Source organism: Phyllopteryx taeniolatus, chromosome 9, assembly GCF_024500385.1.
Source record: "Phyllopteryx taeniolatus isolate TA_2022b chromosome 9, UOR_Ptae_1.2, whole genome shotgun sequence".
Taxonomy (NCBI): Eukaryota; Metazoa; Chordata; class Actinopteri; order Syngnathiformes; family Syngnathidae; genus Phyllopteryx; species Phyllopteryx taeniolatus.
Genome location: NC_084510.1, coordinates 16,114,977 through 16,133,571, shown reverse-complemented (window position 1 = coordinate 16,133,571; position 18,595 = coordinate 16,114,977). Strand labels below are relative to the sequence as shown.

The window sequence follows — 18,595 nt, the reverse complement described above, 5'->3', positions numbered from 1 at the left end:
AAGGTTAATTGAAGACTCTAAGGCTACATTCACACTGCAGGGCATGGTGCCCAATTTGGATTATCCATCCATCCATTTTCTGAGCCGCTTCTCCCCACTAGGGTCGCGGGTATGCTGGAGCCTATCCAAGCAATCATCGGGCAGGAAGTGGGGTACACCCTGAACTGGTTGCCAGCCAATTGCAGGGCACATACAAACAAACAACCATTCGCACTCACATTTACACCTACGGGCAATTTAGAGTTGTCAATTAACCTACCATGCATGTTTTTGGGATGAGGGAGGAAACCGGAGTGCCCGGAGAAAACCCACGCAGGCACGGGGAGAACATGCAAACTCCACACAGGCAGGGCCAGGGATTGTACCCCGCTCCTCAGAACTGTGAGGCTGACGCTCTAACCAGTCGGCCACTCACCGAATTTGGATTATTATTATAATTTTTTTTTTTAATCCAATCTTTTGATGTAGTCGTTCACATTACAGAAACAAATACTGCTTCTATTGAGGACAGAAGGGGTCGGTGAGTTCACATGCATCTGCACAAAACAGGACGTCACATTGCGCACGCGCACAACCACGAGATGTCTCTCGCGTCAGGTTATGACGCATTTGGGGTCATTTCAAAGATTTTGTGCAACCGCAGCCAACATTTTTTTATATTTATCAGTTCTGAAGCATCATCTTTTCGCCCCTGACTGTTTTGTGCTCCTTTGTCTGCTGTTTGCGTTTGACGCGTGTCTGTTTTGTCCAACACTTGTGATGTTTGTCATACATCTGCATCCATACTGCACTTGTGTCACATACATATGCGATTTATGTCCACATATGAAAGAGGCTCGGGTATAAAAAAAAAATTATTGTACTGTTCACATTGAAATGAGCCCGCGACCCTAGTGAGGAGAAGCCGCTCAGAAAATGGATGGATGGATGGACATTGAAATGAAAGAATCTCATACATGTCACAAAAATTGGAACTGACTTGCAGTGTAAAAATAGCCTAAATTGTAGTTGTGAATGTCCGAGTTAATTTTTGTTTGTCTATGTGTGCCCTGCGATTGGCTGGCGACCAGTTCAGGGTGTACCACGCCTCTTGCCCAGAGTCAGCTGGGATAGGCTCCCACACGCCAGTGACCCTGGTGAAGATCAACCTGGACCGGTTGACTCCCAAACCCAGGGCACTTACAAGCAAACCATTCACACTCAAATGTACATCTTAGAACAACTTAGGTTCTTCAATGAACTGAACATGCATTTTTATTTATTGTAATGTGGAAGGAAGCCGGAGTACCCTAAGAAAACCCACGCAAGCACGGGAAGAACATGCACACTACACACAGCAGAGCCATAGCCTATATACAAAAACCCAACAGCCAATTTCTAAACTAGTTATCCATCAATTTGCTGTGTCTACAGAGGTGGCGGAACCCGGTGTGTGTGTGTGGGTGGGTGTGTGATGGGGGGGGGGGGGGGGGGGGGGGGGGTCACTGGGGGCCATTTGGAAACATTTGGAGAAGGCTCATCCAAAACTTCAAACCTGAACAGGGAAAAACTGGGAAGAACAATATGGTAGGTTAGAAATAAACACGCACAATTATATTTAAAATAGAACTAAAATGACTCATATAAGAAACCCTATGAGCTGAGAACAACTAAATACAAAAACGTTTAGTTTAGTTATTAATAAGTATGTAAATATAAATGTAAATATAAAACCTCCCCAAAATTAGAATTCAAAATGCACCGTTCTGTCTTGTGTCTTTACTTTTTGGTGAAAAATCCTTCACATTGGCAATGGGATGTTTCCGGGTCCTGGTCAATAGGTGGCAGTAGTGCTCACATGTGTTTTGTGGACTCAGGAAAAGTCTGTCAAAAAAAGCCGAATGAGAAGCAAGAAGGAAGTCAAAAAATGAATAGGAGAAGAAGAAGACGACCATAAAAACAACACGGGCAGCTGGCAGTCTGTTCACAAACAAGGTTACACACTTATCCGAGAGCTACATTTACTACCTAGGATACTTGAATGCACATGAAAAATGCACATGTCCTTCTCCCCGCTGTCCAAATTACGTTTAGACTTCTTGCTGGATTCCCACAGGAGGGCGAAACAGTGGTTTATCAGCTAACTGTTACCACTCGTCGCTAGCGAATAGTTAGCTCATCGATGACACATTTGCTCGTTAAAGGACAAACTGTAATTGTGTTTTTGTTCCATCGACGCATTTCCTCAGAATTTAGCGAAAAAGCTGATAGGCAAGGGAACTAAATTTAACTCCTTTAACCCGGCTGTACGCCTTCCTTTTTTGGTCTGGTGTTTCCCAAGGCTAAAAATCAGGGCGTCTGCTAACATTAGCCGCCTCTCATGTACTTGGCTGGCATTAAACATGAAAAGGAAAGTGGCTTTTTGTTTTTCTACTGGTTAAGCTTCCCAACACAATCGCACCACGAATCCACATTATATCGGCTTTTAGTCAAACTGTTTCCTACGTTTATTTATCAGGAAGGACTTAAACATCCAGTGACATGCCTTTATTTTGTTAATGTAAAAAGTTGAACTTTGTCAATTTTATTAAAATGCATACTCGAATTTCTTCATGTGACTTAATTTTTATTATCGGGATATATACAGAAATGCAGTTTAATGATCTACCAACATCAGTACACAGTGCAATTTTTCTATAGAAGCTACTTTGAAGTTGAATTGAATGGTAGATTGGCGTTCTGTTTATTCGTGATGTGATTATGACAATGATCTGAAAATTTTTAATGATTCCAAGGTCTGACGTTCATAATAAGTCAACACATGGACTGCAACACAACACTTATTGAGATGTGTTAATATAGTTATAAGACGGGGGCCAAAGGCCTATAAACATCTCTTATTATGATGGAGTGTAGTTCTTTATCATTGCAAATGTCATTGGCAGTGTCTTATTATCGTTTGTAAAAGTAGAGTATTAGATACAGCTCTTTTATTGAACCTCGTTATTAGGGTTGGGCATTGTTTGAATTTGAGCGATTCAGGTTCCGATTCCGGTTCCTTAGTTCGATTCTGGTTCCAAACGATTCTCGATTACGATTCTTTTAGGGGCCAGGGTAAAAAAAAAAGTTTGCATGGTTTAAATAATGGGTGTCCAAATTATGAACATCCATTTCCTTAGCAGCCCGCAGCATAGACTAAAATGGCCCCTGTATTCTGTTTCGTCATGTCAAATGGTTTATATGTGCAAGTTTTAATGGGACTTCTTGTTTTAAACTTGTAGCCTTTTATTTGGAAGGGTACTCACCGGAACTCAGCATTTTGGCACGAAAAGTAACTTCACACGGCACCGGTGATTTATTTTTATTTTTTTTAATGGATGGAACCAAATGCTATAAAACGCTGATTCCTTTCCCGATTTTCACCGATGAGGCACAAGGTTAGTGTTTGTGATACTGTGACATTTACGTGAATTTTGTCCCAATTCATTGTGATGTAAATTTGCTATGGTGAGGTTTTAGCCCAATGTGAAGCTTTTTTTTTTTTTTTTTTTTTTTTTTTTGTCATCGGCGCTTACGTTGGTTTGAAGACTAAAATAAACGCTAAAAAACCATCAGTGCAAAAGTGCAAGCAACCGTTTACCTTGTTATCTGTCTCAATGTTGGCATAGACGTATTTTATTGTTTCAATCACTCAAGTGACTGAAGACTTGACTTCACTGAAGCTCCGCGCGGTGTAGGCTGAGGCTCGGAGCGCGTCAGATGCTACACATCGGGAAAAACTCCTTTTCACAATATAATCTTATTCCAAGTGTTGCACTGAGGCGACTGGTCATTCATTTTAACAAAGTTAAGACACACTTTTGTTCGCCGCCGCTACCATTGGGCACAAGCACGTCATCGTGCCCGTTCTTCTTTGTTGGTTCACGCCGCTTCTTCGTTGCTTTTCGCCACCACTTCTCCGTGGCTGGAGGACTAGGCATCGAAACTGGGAACCGAAATTTTTTTATTTGAACGGTTCCGGGAGAACCGGAACATTAGTGCCGGTTCCAATCGATTCGCGATGCCCAACCCTACTCGTTATATCTGTATATCTGTTCCTGCTTGTACTAAAAATTGCATAAAAAATAAGGAACATTATGTTTGGTAGATTATTTCTTTGTTGTAACAATTATTCTTGGAAATAGACCTTATACGATTGGAAAGCCTGTTTATTTCCATTTTAAATGGTGCCTTATTTGAAAGAAACATCCATTTGTGGGATGAGCAGTAGAGCTGATTACATGGGTTACGAGAATGTTGACTCTTGTTTTGAGCTTCTGCTACTGCTGGGTCAGCAAAATAAAATGTTTGGTTGGCATTGGTAGAGAAGATTTGGCAAATTTTTTTACCAGCATAATCAGCTCTGCTGTTCATCCCAAAAATTCATGGACCTTATAAATTTGGCACTATTTAAAAGGCAAATAAAGATTCCCAAAAGTATAAAATTTATTGTCAACAAGCATCATTACAACAAAGAAAATGTCCTTAATTTGTGCCATGTTTATAATGTGGTGTTTATTTTCAGATATTTCTGCTGCACAATGGCAAATATTTAAAAGCCTGAATCAGCTGCTGATATGGTGGACCTTCGAAGCCCCCAGTCTCACATTGGAGTGAGAGTCTGGGGAGAATATTGCAACGGATTATGGCTTTAGGAGATCATCTTCCACAAGAATCTATTTGCACCGCTTAGAAATAAGAGATTGGAAGATGGAGAGAGTGGCAGCTGAGAGGGAGATGGACGCCCTTACAGATTCTGATGAGGAGCTCTCCGATGGTGATTCCCCTTCAGAAATTAAGTCGGGTCGGGTGACGAGAGCAGCGGAAGACAACCGTGAGTACACAGTGAATGCTCAGGACATCCCAAACTCAGCCACACCTCACGACTCTGGAATTGGTGATGTGGAGTGCTGTGGCTCTATGGAGGGCAGAGATGATACCGAGGAGGTTTCTGACGGAATGGAACACGAAAGCGCTGATGGTCACGTGGACTCCCGAGTCATAAATCAAGAGGACGATGAATCTGCGAAGGCGCAGCACCTGAACGGGGAGTCGACCTGGAGGAGCTTCGGATCAGGAAGGAAGTGCAAACTGAGGAACAGCGCATCATTTTCTGAGCAGAGCAATCAAAGTGCTTTCACGCCGCCCTCCTTTCAAAAAGGTGGTTTTGTGTCGAGCAGCGGCAGACACAAGCAGGCCCGCAGACGCAACCATCACCATCATCAGTTGAACCGCGGCCGCAGGCGCACGGGCAAACAACTCGTCTTTGCTTTTAAAGAAATGCTGTCGGAGTCTGTCAGCGTCTGGTGCATCTCCTGTGTCCACATGATGATTGAAATTATTGTCACATTAACTCACAATTGTGGCATTGGTGTGGAGACCGGAGGGTTGAAACTTTTCCGCTTGGGGCAGCAGCTCATGGGAAAGATCACTGACATTCCGGGAATGAAGGCAGATGCCAGTCGGATTTTAAAATGGATGAAATGCGCAGGCACGGATGTGGTGGATAAAGTTGTTGGGTCACTCAAGTGGACTAAACAAGCTGCCTTGTCGACTCTCAGACTTCTTTGTGCTCTGCTCGTGCTCGGGTCCCAGCGGGTGAAAAGTGTCTTGATCTGGCTTGGTGGAGAGAGGGGAAAACGGTATTGGACAACGTTCCAGGATACACATTTTTGGAAGAGGTTGGTGTTTTTTGTGGAAAGAGTCAGAAAGCGTTTCAGGAGGGATGGACACATTCACACGCCCGGCTTCGAGTCACCGGGACGAGCTGGGAGAGGCCCGCCAGGCCAGGAGCTGGAAAGACTGCTGGCCCTGGCAGAGGTCCCAGAAGATGAGCTTGATCCCTTCACGGTGCTCGGCGTGGAGGTCCACGCGACTGAGGCTGAGCTAAAGAAGGCCTATAGACAGCTGGCTGTCCAGGTGTGTGAGCTGAAAAACACAATTCAAATGCTTCTATTGATTGCCTTAGATGACGGGATGACTAATAAATTGTCTCTTTACTCATAGAACCTTTTTTTCCATGCCGTCTCTTTTAGGTCCATCCAGACAAGAATAAACACCCACGAGCTGGTGAGGCATTCAAAGTACTGCGGGCTGCCTGGGATATTGTCAGTAACCCAGAAACACGGAGAGAGTATGAATTGTGAGTGATAGTAACATGCCAAAATAGTGTCCACTGGAATCTCTTAAAACAAACACAATTCATTCAACAATGCTGGTAGATACAACTCCTTTTTGTAACGTTCTTGTCACAGAAGTATTTAAAGAAGTTAATCACTATTTGAAAAAAAAAAAAAAAAAAACACCAAAATACCCCCATGACTTCCAGTGTACTGTTTTTCCGGTTCATGACAATACCAATATAGAATCCCCTCCAGAAGTATTGGAACGGCAAGGTCAGTTCCTTTTGTTTGAACCCACCCACTTTCAAGTGAGCAAAGGTATTGGAACATGTGACTGATCGGTGTTTCTAGTTGCTCAGGTTTCTGCCTTTTAGATTGATTGCTTAAACATTAGATAGTGCTTGTTTTTGGCTTTGGGTTTCACCTGTGAAAACTGCATTTGCTGTTAAGCAAACATGAAGACCAGAGAGCTGTCTATGGGAGAAAAGCAAACCATTTTGAAGCTGAGAGAAGAGGGAAACTCAATCAGAGCTATTGCACAAACATTGGGCATAGCCAATACAAGAATTTGGAATGTCCTGAAAAAGAAAGAAACTAGTGGCGTACTGAGTAACAGACATTGAACAAGTCGGGCAAGGGTAACAACAACAGTTGACGACAGAAACAATGTGAGAGCTGTGAAGAAACACCCAAAGACAACAGTAAGTGACATCCCTGCCAACCTCCACAAGGGAGGGGTGAAGGTATCACAATCCACTGTTCGAAGAAGACTTCGAGAGAAGAAATCTACAGGCCATACCACAAGATGCAAACCACTCATCAGCAAAATGAATCAGAACGCTTGGATTTTGCAAAGAAGTACAGAGATGAGCCACAAAAGTTTATGGACTGATGAGACCAAGATTAACCTCTACCAAACTGATGGAAATGCCAAAGTATGGAGAAGGAAAGGATCTGCTTATGATCAAAAACAGACAAGCTCATCTGTGAAGCATGGTGCCGGTAATGTCATGGCTTGGGCTTGCATGGCTGCTTCTGGAACATGCTCACGAGTCTTTATTGATGATGTAACTTATGATGGTAGCAGCAGAATGAATTCTGAAGTCTACAAAACCATTTTGTCTGGAAATTTGCAAAAATATGCATCCAAACTAATTGGAAGAAGCTTCATCATTCAACAAGACAATGACCCAAAACACACTGCCATCACAACAAAAGACTTCATCAGGGGAAAAAAGTGGAAGGTCTTAGAATGGCCAAGTCAATCACCGGCCCTTAACCCAATAGAGCATGCATTTTACCTTCTGAAGAGGAGACTGAAGGGAGAAACACCCAGAAAAAAAAAGAAAGAGGCTGCAGTAAAGGCCTGGAAAAGCATTTCAAATGAAGAATGCAACAGTCTGTTGAAGTCAATGGGTCGCAGGCTGGATGCAGTTATTGAAAGTAAGGGTTATGCCACCAAATATTAAATTTATTCACTTTAATTAATTTAATAATGTCTGTTCCAATACTTTTGCTCCCTTGAAAAGTGAGTGGCTTCAAACAAATTAGGGTTATGTCGTCACTGTAGTAACGGAGCTACATCATAAATTATGGACCCCCTCTATACAGTATACTTATTTTTTTTCCTCTCTCATTGAGGCTGGTCCTCCTTCTGGAGGGTCACAAAAAGACAGAAAAAATGTACAGACTTAATCAATTGATGTTGGCGGACCTTTTCCGCTAGTGTGGCACCTTCTTGTCTCTGCCATAATAATAATGAGAGAAATAAGGATAGCTTGGATTTTGTATCGCACCTTTCAATTGACCTAAGTACGCTTAACAATAACTCACAAGGTACAGTGGTTTGAAAGTGTTTGCCCCCTTCCTTCTTCTTTTCCTTTCGGCTTGTGCTGTTAGGGGTCGCCACAGCGTGTCATACTTTTCCATGTAAGCCTATCTCCTGCATCCTCCTCTCTAACACCAACTGCCCTCATGTCTTCCCTCGCTACATCCATCAACCTTCTCTTTGGTCTTCCTCTAGCTCTCTTCCCTGGCAGCTCCATCCTGACCACCCTTCTACCAATATACTCACTCTCGCTTCCATCTGGATGTGTCCAAACCATCAAAATCTGCTCTCTCTAACTTTGTTTCCAAAACATCTAACCTTGGCTGTCCCTCTGATGAGCTCATTTCTAATTTTATCCAACCTGGTCACTCCTAGAGCGAACCTCAACATCTTCATTTCTGCCACCTCCAGCTCTGCTTCCTGTTGTCTCTTCAGTGCCACTGTCTCTCATACATCATGGCTGCCTATGGAATCTGTCTTTTATCATACCTGTACATTCAAGTCCACGTTATCCAACGCTCTGCTTTCCCGTCACAGGAAGCGCATGGCGGCAACCGAGCTGTCCAAGTCCATGAACGAGTTCCTCACCAAACTGCAGGACGATCTGAAGGAAGCCATGAACACCATGATGTGTACCAAATGTGAAGGCAAGCACAAGTATGTATTCGCACACAGCGGAAAAGTGTGTCTTCGTGCGTGTAGAAGAGAATGACAACCACTGATGTGTCCTTGTTACCGCAGGCGCTTTGAGATGGATCGAGAACTCACAGAGGCCCGTTTCTGTGCTGAGTGCAGTCGTCGCCACAGCGCTGAAGAGGGGGACCTGTGGGCTGAGTCCAGCATGTTGGGCCTACGTATCACATACTTTGCCTGTATGGACGGCAAAGTCTATGATATCACAGGTGATGCTGCTTCAGTTCAAAACAAAAAAGACATTGTGCATAGCGTGGAAGGATTTTGTGTCTGTGACATCGTTCTGTCATGTTTCAGAGTGGGCGGGTTGCCAGAGGATCCTCATCTCTCCAGACACACACCGTGTGCCCTATCACATCTCCTTTGGGTCCAAGAACAACAGCAATGCCGCCAGAAACAGGTGACACCAATCCCCCAGGACAAACCATTTGCCGCATGTCCATCATCTACTCTCTCTTACATCATCTGTTCTATTATCTCTTCTACCGTTTAGTCCATACACGACATGTATCATCACATCTCTCTTCTTTCCTCATCTCTTCTCCGTCACCTCAACCGTCTCACCTCATGCTCACCTTTAATATCGCTTACATTTCTTCTGTGATGTCTTCCTTCTCTGGTTCTTCAATCATCTCTTGCACATTCCACTATTTTCTCATGATCTAATCTCTAAATTTAAATCTCTTCTTTGTTTTTCTCTCTTTTCTAGCTATTCTGTCCCATCTTCTACAATTTTTTTTCTACTTCTCCACCACATGTGCTCTGTCTTCAAACCTCCTTTAATCATCTCTTCTAAAATCTCTGTCTATCATCTCTTCGATCAGTGAGAGCTTTATTGGTCCATGGGTTCCATATTTTAGTCAGCAGGAGGTGCCCTCTTGTATAATTGTTTAACATTTGAGGCTCTTTTATTCACACAGCTTCCCTTTTCCCTTCTTACTTGCAGGCCACACTCGGAGCACGGTTCCGGTCCCGGTCCAGCCAATCCAGCCGACTTGCAGGACTTCTTCAACCGCATCTTCAAGGGAACAGCCCCCAGTGACATGCCAGCCAACGGGGGCTTCTTCCCCTCAGGTCCATCTCACCATCCCCCGCCCGGTGCTGGATCTCCCCCGTTCTCTCCTCCTCCGGGCCAGACAGGCTTCTTCATGCCGGGGGCCCAGCGCCCTGAGCCCAGCGAGCCGTGGGCCGAGGGCGGAAAACCTCCGCCTCGGAGGAAGAAGAAGGTCCGCAAGCCCTTCCAGAGGTGAAGTCTGCTGAGACAGGACGGCTACTAAAACAACCCAGGGACTCATTTAGCACAGGCTGGTTTGGGGTCTTGCTGACATCTCAGCGAGAGGGGATTTATTATGTTGCTTGAGAAAGCTGAGGTCCCACAAGACCTGAACATGAGCTGTGGGCTCCTTTAACATGTTTGAAGGTTCAAGAGGTGTCAGCGATGGTGCATTCGTTACCCCTCATTTCACCTTAGTTTGGCTTCAACTTCACACTGACTGTAGCCTTGCCATTCTTCTGCAGCCTCTCCTACCAACTCCCGCACCATTTATTTACCTGCTCTTTGCCACTTCGAGTCACTCACTTCCTTTGGAAACTAAATCTTCACAAGCCATCGTGACACCAGGCATGGCTCACCATAATCAGCTAATCAATATGACAATATTGACCTTGTCAGCAGCACTGCGTCAGTGTTACATAACTATATTTCAGTAAACATCCATGCTAGCAGTTACTTAAAAAAAAAAAAAAAAAAGAAGTCTTGTTTCTCTTATACTTCCTAAATTTGAGATCCCAATGAGCTCAGTCCCAAATTAGTAGTAGCATATGTTAAACGTCAAAGAGGGAGCCACCATCAATGCTATAGAATCTGGAACTTACAAAAAAAAAAAATAAGATAAAACATCTATATGCACAACAATAAATTGAGAACTCTGGTGGTGGAAAGGTCAGATGGCATGAGTTTCCACTGTCAATGTACCAAGCTACTGGGACGCCATCTGCCTGAAAAATAACCTCTTTTAACATGTTTCTCATCTTGTCACTATCTGATTACATGCCAACCGGAGGTTGACATGCCGTTTTAAGCCCAACATAGCAGTGCTTCGTGCATAGAGGTTTCAAATGGTCTCAAAGGCGAGACGGGCCTAGTGATTGGTCTATACTGCCCTCTGTTGTTCATCAAAGCACAGTTTTTACACCACCAGTTAAACGTCAAACAAACACTAATTTTAGCATACTGTCTCTGCAACCTAAATCTTAGTGTGTCTAAAGTAACTGAATTTGAATGGTAATTAAAACGTTTAAAAGGTCATAATCAGTTAAAATAACTCGGAAAACTAAAGCGTTTACACATACTGTATGAAGATTGCCAGAGCAAGCGGGGTGTGTGATAAAAGCCATCTTTTTGTTCTTTTCAGTAGAGAGTGAATTTTGTTCCTTTTTTTGTTAAGGGCCTGTGACCTTTGACAGTGTTGGATGAGCCCAAGCTGTTTGCATGCAGCTGCATTGTGATGCCTCTGTGAGTGGAAGTGGTTACCTGTTTTTTTTTTTTTTTAGTTTTAGCGTGTTGAAGCAGGATGCTGCCATGTTCCCCCGTGTGTCAAATTGCTCTTTTATGCATTTGTGGTGTCCAATCAGATGAGCCATGCCAGACCCACAAAGGCTTGTAAATGCTTGAAATGAGATTGATACTCTGCAGTGGCACTAGAACAACTGAAAGGACAGATTTATATTTTGCTTATAAAGTAGCACAATTTTACGTTTTGGCTTTGGGTTATTTTTTCCAATGATGTGCAATTTTTGGTCTGCCGTCCTTGTTTAGGTTGTCTAATTTCCATGAACAAGGAGAAAATTTGTGTTAGCAGACTCATCAAACGTTCAACTCAGCATGAAAATGTAGATGGACATTATGGGTGCTGCTTAAACATTCAAAAGGACAATGGGAGAGCTACCAATATTTTCTTTTGTTTTAATGTTTTTAACAGAATATGCAGGAATATTGTAAAATATTTATCTGACAATCATCAGGGTCTTTTGTTACCTGGCTGGCAGACCGTTTAAAACAAAAACAAAAAATCACTCTTGGGTAAGTTTCCGCTGCTTTCTCTGGTTTTCAAAGTAAAGATAATTTCCTAAATGCAACAGGTTTGCCCTGGTTTGTGTATATATCTTTGTTTCCCTGTTCACAATGCACATATCAGCAACAAAGTGACGAACAATAATGATATACAGTATTGTAGGTCCAATATTCTATTGCAAATGGTTCATTGTTTGGCCTCATTGTCTTTCCTTTGTGACCAGTTAAAGGAAGTCAGTTGGTTGGCTTATGTGATTGGATGCTCTCCTTACAAGGAGCTGTTTGAGAGGTGCACATGGCTGCACACCACTCCATCCACTTGACATATTTATAGCCTCAGACAGGTCAGCTCAACAATGAAATGATACTTTCCACTCTTCTTGAGGAGGCCACAATACCTTTCCACTCCTCACACTGTCCACATGTTCTTAAAGTCATTTGTGTCAGCTTTTTACAAGATTCTCTGGAAGGTATGTTAAGAAAAAATAGAAAACTTGTCTGTACAATCTTACCAACAAACACTCGTTTGCTGAATATTCACACTTCACTTGAATCCCAAGAGCTTACGATCATTTGGCCCATATGTCATATATGCAAGTTTTCATATATATTTGGTTAAAATATTTTTACAAATAAAATACCAACAGACCTTTCTCTACAATAAAGTACAGGATGATATAGTCAACAATGAAACTACAGCTTTCCTCTCAGAGCCCCCATGATGCTGCTGAGCTGGGAACAGTCTCCATATGCCACCAGACCTCCGTAGTTAGCCCAGCGGTCAGCACCTTTACCCTCGGTGTAAGGCTGGTGATAGGTCAGTTCTACCTTCGCCTCAGAACTGCACTTCAAACTCTTCGTCAGGTCTACCACGCCCCCTCCAAGGGCTCGAAGCAGTGCGTGAGGCGCGCAGGAGTCCCACTTAAAGGTGCTTCCTTCTGAGAGGACGTAGGCGCCGGCCAGGCCCTGAATGACGCACAGGATTTTGTAGCCAGCTCCCGAGGCGTACATCAGCTTTTCTGGTCCGCACAGCGTGGCCAGAGTCTCCTTCACCACCTGCTTCTCGCTGGAGCTCAACACCACTGACAGCGCCTGACGTCCTTCGGGTCCAGTTCTGGGATGTGACACTGAGCACACGTTGACATCGCCGCAGGACACGCCCCAGAAGAACTTCCCGCTCCAGCTGGAAGCAAATGATCGGGTCAGAATAACTTGCGTAATCGGACAATAATCAGAGACAAATGCAGACTAAAGCAAATGAAGACACAAATGATTGTCTAAATCTTTTTTAAAGAAACATGGAAATATACAGGGTGCCCACAAAGCATCTTTACAATTTAAAACTATTACAAAAGCAACTGATGATGCTGATCAGATTTGTTCCATGTATACTCAAGTTTTCAATCACATTGCATTTGTGTACTTCAGGAACCCTGTTGATGAAGAAAAATGATTTTCCTTCTCAAATGAGGTCCCCAAACATTTAAATATCTACTCCTCATTTTGTATTAATTTCCACACATTTGTTAAATTGTAAAGAGATCCACTGTATATTGAACTGATCAAAGCAGTAGGGTCTGCCGCTATAGAGCAGACACAGTGGAACCTCCAAAGTTAAAATTCATATTATGCGGAGAACATTTCTGCGGAAAAATGTGCCTCAGAAGTCACCAAAAAACATCATGCACGATGTCATGTCACATGTCAGCAAATCGAAAGACAGCTCAGTGAGCATCTACAGGATATTCTCCACGGTTTGTTTGTGTTATTTGAGTTGTCACCGCAAAAGGGTAGCAGTGATGGCAAAGAGTAAAAGTGTTATCTGTCATAGGAAAGGGTCCAGCTTCTCAATATATTATGAACCATACAATGAATTAAATATCTTATCTTCATCATACATTTATGATCAAGCCTGTAACAGATTAAATCAAATATTACATGATTCCATCCATCCTTCAATCCATTTTCTTTACCGCTTATCTTCACTAGGCTCGCGGGCTGCCGGAGGTTATCCCAGCTATCTTCGGGTGGGAGGCGGGGTAAACCCTGAACCGGTCGCCAGCCAATCGCAGGGCACATACAAACAAACAACCATTCGCACTCACATTCACACCTACGGCCAATTTAGAGTCTTCAATCAACCTACCACGTATGCTTTTGGGATGTGGGCCGAAACTGGAGTGCCCGGAGAAAACCCACCCAGGCACGGGAAGAACATGCAAACTCCACACTCAGGCGGGGCCGGGATTTGAACCCCTGTCCTCAGAACTGTGAGGCAGATGTGCTAACCAGTCTTCCACTGTGCCACCTATTACATTATTTCCAAATGAAATTGTTGGTCGTTGGTATTTTTTTCTTATATTACAACAAGCATCACAGAACAAATTTTAGGTTCCACTATACACTACATAGACACTTGGTAGTAAAAACCTTGGATCAGAAAAGGTTCTTTCCCAAAGTTGAAAGCACAGAATTGTACAAAATGTTTTGTTAAGACAAAAAAATTAGGATAAAGTAATTCTGTCTGTTTCCAAGTGAGAAGAACAGCCGTCGTGCAGCTCACCTTCCACCTGCAGGGTCTTTGTGGTTGAACGGCTGGTTGATGACACCCATGACGGGCTCACCTGTGCTGCGGAGGTAAACCCCGATGAGGACCAGAGCACAGTGCAGACCCGAAGGTGATAGGTGCCCCTCCTCCAGAACCTCCTCACGACCTTCTATGTACTGGCTGGTGGCATCTGAATTAACCAGATGACAAACACAGTTAAAGCCCTGTTGACATTCAGCTTTGCCGCTACGTTGAAGACCAGCTCACCGATCGGGTCGATCCAGATGCCGAGCTCGGAAGGGCTGAGCGGCACCGTTAGTCCGTCCGTGCTGGCGTCGACAGTGGCTGGGTCTTGGTGGATGGCTCGTGCCAGGAGCGCCGCCGCCGTCAGGTCACCGTCCAGCACGGTGGCCAGAAGCGCTGCGGTCTCCTCCTCTGTGCCGCGCACTGTCACGGTCACACTCTCCCCTGCGAGGAAGAGGATGGGAGGCTTCCATCACAGGACACGTACACAGGTTTGTGCTTTAATGTGTTAAAGATTATATTCTGTTTATTGAGGATTTGCGTCACCTGAAGACTACGTACATAATTGTAGCCCATTACCTTGATCAAAGGAGCTATGTTTTCATCTGTGTTGATGTACACTACTCACAAAACTTCGGATATTCTGCTTTTCCTGAACCTAAAATGCAGTATAACCTGAAAAGGTGGACTTAATTTGACCTTCCGAGAAACTCAGAAGGTTTTTCTCCAAACATAACATCTCACCCCAAAGACAAAATCCTGAGAAGCAAACTCGGCAATGTTGTTAACGCAGTGCAGTGCAGTGAGGAGAGATTAAGCAGCTGCTGCACAGGTACATGGCGCAGCATCGACAGGAGGCTTCTTCAAGTCCATAATCAGCTGTTCATTTGCATATCTAGAAGAAGGGACATTCCTTCAAGGACAACAATGTCCAAATTCTGGATAGGCATGACTGCTGGTTTGAAAGAGGTGTAAAACAAGCTATCTATGTTAAAAGAAAAGCCGTCTCTAAACAGAGGAGCTTTGGGCATCACCTATTCTCTGCCTATAACAATGTCCTGACATCTCTCCCCCAAAGATTGCCTCATTCAACAGAAAGAGTGGTCTTAACAAGCTGTTTTGCCACAAGACAAGTGAACCACTGATTGGTCTGCAGTATAGTCATTTCACTAACAACAACAACAACAATACCCTTTTGTTGACCACCCTCGGGGAACACACCCACAGGAGCATAAATAGAGGGACTCCACACTGAACATTTAGAACTGAAGAAGCCTTTTAGATTAAAGGTGAAATGTCTTCAACAAACAAGCACAGTCCAATTGCCTTGATTCAACCTTTGTGAACTAACTAACTACGACCTGGATGACTGAGAATCTACACAGACTTAATTTGACATTTTTTAAATTTATGAATGCAGCTGTTCAATGTTTCAGTATTTTATGCACAATGTGCTGTTTTGAAGATCATTACCGAGTCCATTTTCAAACTTGTTAGACTCCTCTCCGTGAATAAAGCCGACCATCTCAGGGAACTGAACACATAAGAAGAAGAAGCACACGAATGGGGGGGAAAATCACCCTTTGTTCATTCACGAGTTAATGTAACCTCTCATACCTGAGCGCCAACATCATGCTTGATCACCTCCTGGATGACAACATCCGCCAGCGTTTTGAAGTCCTGCACAAACTTTTTGTTCTTGTCATCTCCAGTCTTTTCTTGGATCAGGAGCTGGAAGAGGGGCGCTTCCTGCCTGCACACACGAGCCACATTGGCAGCTTTCTCCGACACCCGCAGCATCAGCCTCAGCAGCTCGGCCATGTCTGGACCTTGTTGAGATTTTAGTCAAAACAGAGATGGAAAGTGTGACAGGCGGCTTGTCTTTGATGTGCTAATTATGGCATCAAATGAATATAGGTCATTTGTGGGGGGAAAAAAAGTGTGGCGGAAGGATGTGGATCATTGCAGCTCTAAATTTGCCACCTCTCTCTAAGGCAATGTTTTCCAACCTGAGCCGAGACATCTTTTTACAATACAAAAATCTCCTGGCAAACCACCACACGAAAATGTCACAAAAAGCATATATGCTGAAATACTGATGATCTCGTCTCAATTTAGTCACACATGTGAAACTTGGCGTGTTTAGTTGAACACAAAGCTATTATTCTGTTGTATGAATGGCAACAAGTGGATACACAGGTTGATTATTCCTTCTGCCATCTAATGGAAGAGTATTTAATTGTTCTGCCTGTCACTATGCGTTGGAAGGTATACTTAACCTGTTGTCATTCATACAACAGAATAATAGCTTTGTGTTCAACTGAACAGGCCCAGATTGCACACTGGCAATAGTGAGTAAATTGAGATAAGATCATTATTTCAATATAGAGTACATGCTTTTTGTGACATTTTTGTTTGGTGTTGAGCCAGGAGATTTTTCGTCAAGTCTTCGATGAAGGTAAATGTTTTTTTTTTTTTTTTTTTTTTTTTTTTTTTTTTTTAAAGAGACGTACAATGCACATTTGTACAACTATACACATTCGACATAATAACATTACATAACATAGTATTTATTTATAATTGCAGAGGTGAAAGGATTGTTAGTAAACATGTCACCTGTCTGTAGGTTGTACTCGAACACTTTTCACATGTTGTGAAAAAAGACATTTATAATAGTTGCAAGAAGTAGATGGTAAATATTTTGGATGCGAACAGGTTCACATAAAACCTTACTTATCACCGACTAGTTGTAGGTAAAATAAAACGGCCGAAACCGCTGAGACTCCGAGTGTCACTCAGGTAAAACCAATAGATTGAAGCTCAGCTGAGCTCTTCTGTCTTTAACTCAGTTTTATGACTGACCATGAGCGATATTGACCAAGAGTACAGCTCTCTATCAGGGCGGCTATGGTGTATGTTAGCATGTTTTCGGTTCTCACCGGCAGCAAAGGAATTCGAAAGCTTACCAAAAACACTTTTGGAACGCTGCTTTTGAATATCTCGTCTTGTCCTCTTCGGTCAAAGAACCTTTCCCCCGGCCAGTCCTCCAGCGAACACCAAAATTGACGGATAATTTGATGTGAATGGTCGCAGACGTTCACGTTTGCATTAGTGATTCATGGATTTTTTTTTTTTAGCGCTCTGCTACAGTTTCTTGACGTCAGAGCCAGGAAGGCGAGCGCTGGTGCGTTCAGTCCAGGCAACCACAGGAAGTGAGTGAAGAGGAGCGCGCGCACAAGGGGGAGGAGGGCAACAGGAAGCGGGGGCGCGCGATGCGTTCATAACAAATCAGACTTCTAGCTTCCTTCAATTGGAAACGTCACAAAACAGCACAACAGTTGCAGCTGCGTCTCCATCCATCCATCCATTTTCCGTACAGCTTATACTCACTAGGGTCGCGGGCGTGCTGGAGCCTATCCCAGCTGACTCTTCGGACGAGAGGCGGGGTTCACCCTGAACTGGTCGCCAGCCAATCGCAGGGCACATATACAACCCCAATTCCAATGAAGTTGAGACGTGTTAAACATAAATAAAAACAGAATACAATGATTTGCAAATCATGTTCAACCTATATTTAATTGAACAAACTACAAAGACAAGATATTTAATCTTCAAACTGATAAACTTTATTGTTTTTAGCAAATAATCATTAACTTAGAATTTTGTGGCTGCAACACATTCCAAAAAAGGTGGGACAGCGTCATGTTTACCACTGTGTTACATCACCTTTTCTTTTAACAACATTCAATAAACATTTGGGAACTGAGGACACTAATTGTTGAAGCTTTGTAGGTGTAATACTTTCCCATTCTTGCTCGATGTACAGCTTCAGCTGTTCAACAACCTTTGTCGCATTTTACCCTTCATAATGCGCCACACATTTTCAATGGGAGACAGGTCTGGACTGCAGGCAGGCCAGTCTAGTACCCGCACTCTTTTACTACGAAGCCACGCTGTTGTAACACGTGCAAAATGTGGTTTGGCATTGTCTTGCTGAAATAAGCAGGGGCGTCCATGAAAAAGACGTCACTTGGATGGCAGCATATGTATCTCCAAAACCTGTATGTACCTTTCAGCATTAATGGTGCCTTCACATATGTGTAAGTTACCCATGCCATTGGCACTAACACAGCCCCATACCATCACAGATGCTGGCTTTTGAAGTTTGCATCCATAACAGTCCGGATGGTTCTTTTCCTCTGGCCCGGAGGACACGACGTCCACAATTTCCAAAAGCAATTTCAAATGTGGACTTGTCGGACCACAGAACACTTTTCCACTTTTCATCA

The 18,595-nt window shown here is 43.4% G+C and overlaps 2 protein-coding genes across 3 annotated transcripts; one reads left to right on the top strand and one right to left on the bottom strand.

Moving 5' to 3' along the window:
* Nucleotides 1–1,865: 1,865 nt before the first annotated feature.
* Nucleotides 1,866–11,416, top strand: dnajc14 (DnaJ (Hsp40) homolog, subfamily C, member 14). 2 transcript variants are annotated; one of them, XM_061784366.1, is made up of 7 exons: nucleotides 1,866–1,974; nucleotides 4,544–5,937; nucleotides 6,054–6,160; nucleotides 8,506–8,625; nucleotides 8,710–8,870; nucleotides 8,959–9,061; nucleotides 9,608–11,416. In XM_061784366.1, the coding sequence occupies exons 2-7, from the start codon at nucleotides 4,729–4,731 to the stop codon at nucleotides 9,909–9,911; spliced, it is 2,004 nt and encodes a 667-aa protein (XP_061640350.1). In that variant the 5' UTR covers nucleotides 1,866–1,974; nucleotides 4,544–4,728; the 3' UTR covers nucleotides 9,912–11,416. The 2 variants fall into 2 exon arrangements, with proteins under 2 accessions (XP_061640350.1, XP_061640349.1); XM_061784365.1 differs by lacking the exon at nucleotides 1,866–1,974 and adding an exon at nucleotides 2,015–3,416.
* A 196-nt stretch (nucleotides 11,417–11,612) lies between these two features.
* On the bottom strand, nucleotides 11,613–17,527 carry inpp1 (inositol polyphosphate-1-phosphatase). The gene is made up of 6 exons (XM_061784373.1): nucleotides 17,273–17,527; nucleotides 15,924–16,135; nucleotides 15,780–15,840; nucleotides 14,550–14,750; nucleotides 14,298–14,472; nucleotides 11,613–12,917 (listed from the first exon to the last, which is right to left on the bottom strand). The coding sequence occupies exons 2-6, from the start codon at nucleotides 16,125–16,127 to the stop codon at nucleotides 12,428–12,430; spliced, it is 1,131 nt and encodes a 376-aa protein (XP_061640357.1). The 5' UTR covers nucleotides 16,128–16,135; nucleotides 17,273–17,527; the 3' UTR covers nucleotides 11,613–12,427.
* Between the last annotated feature and the right edge of the window lie 1,068 nt (nucleotides 17,528–18,595).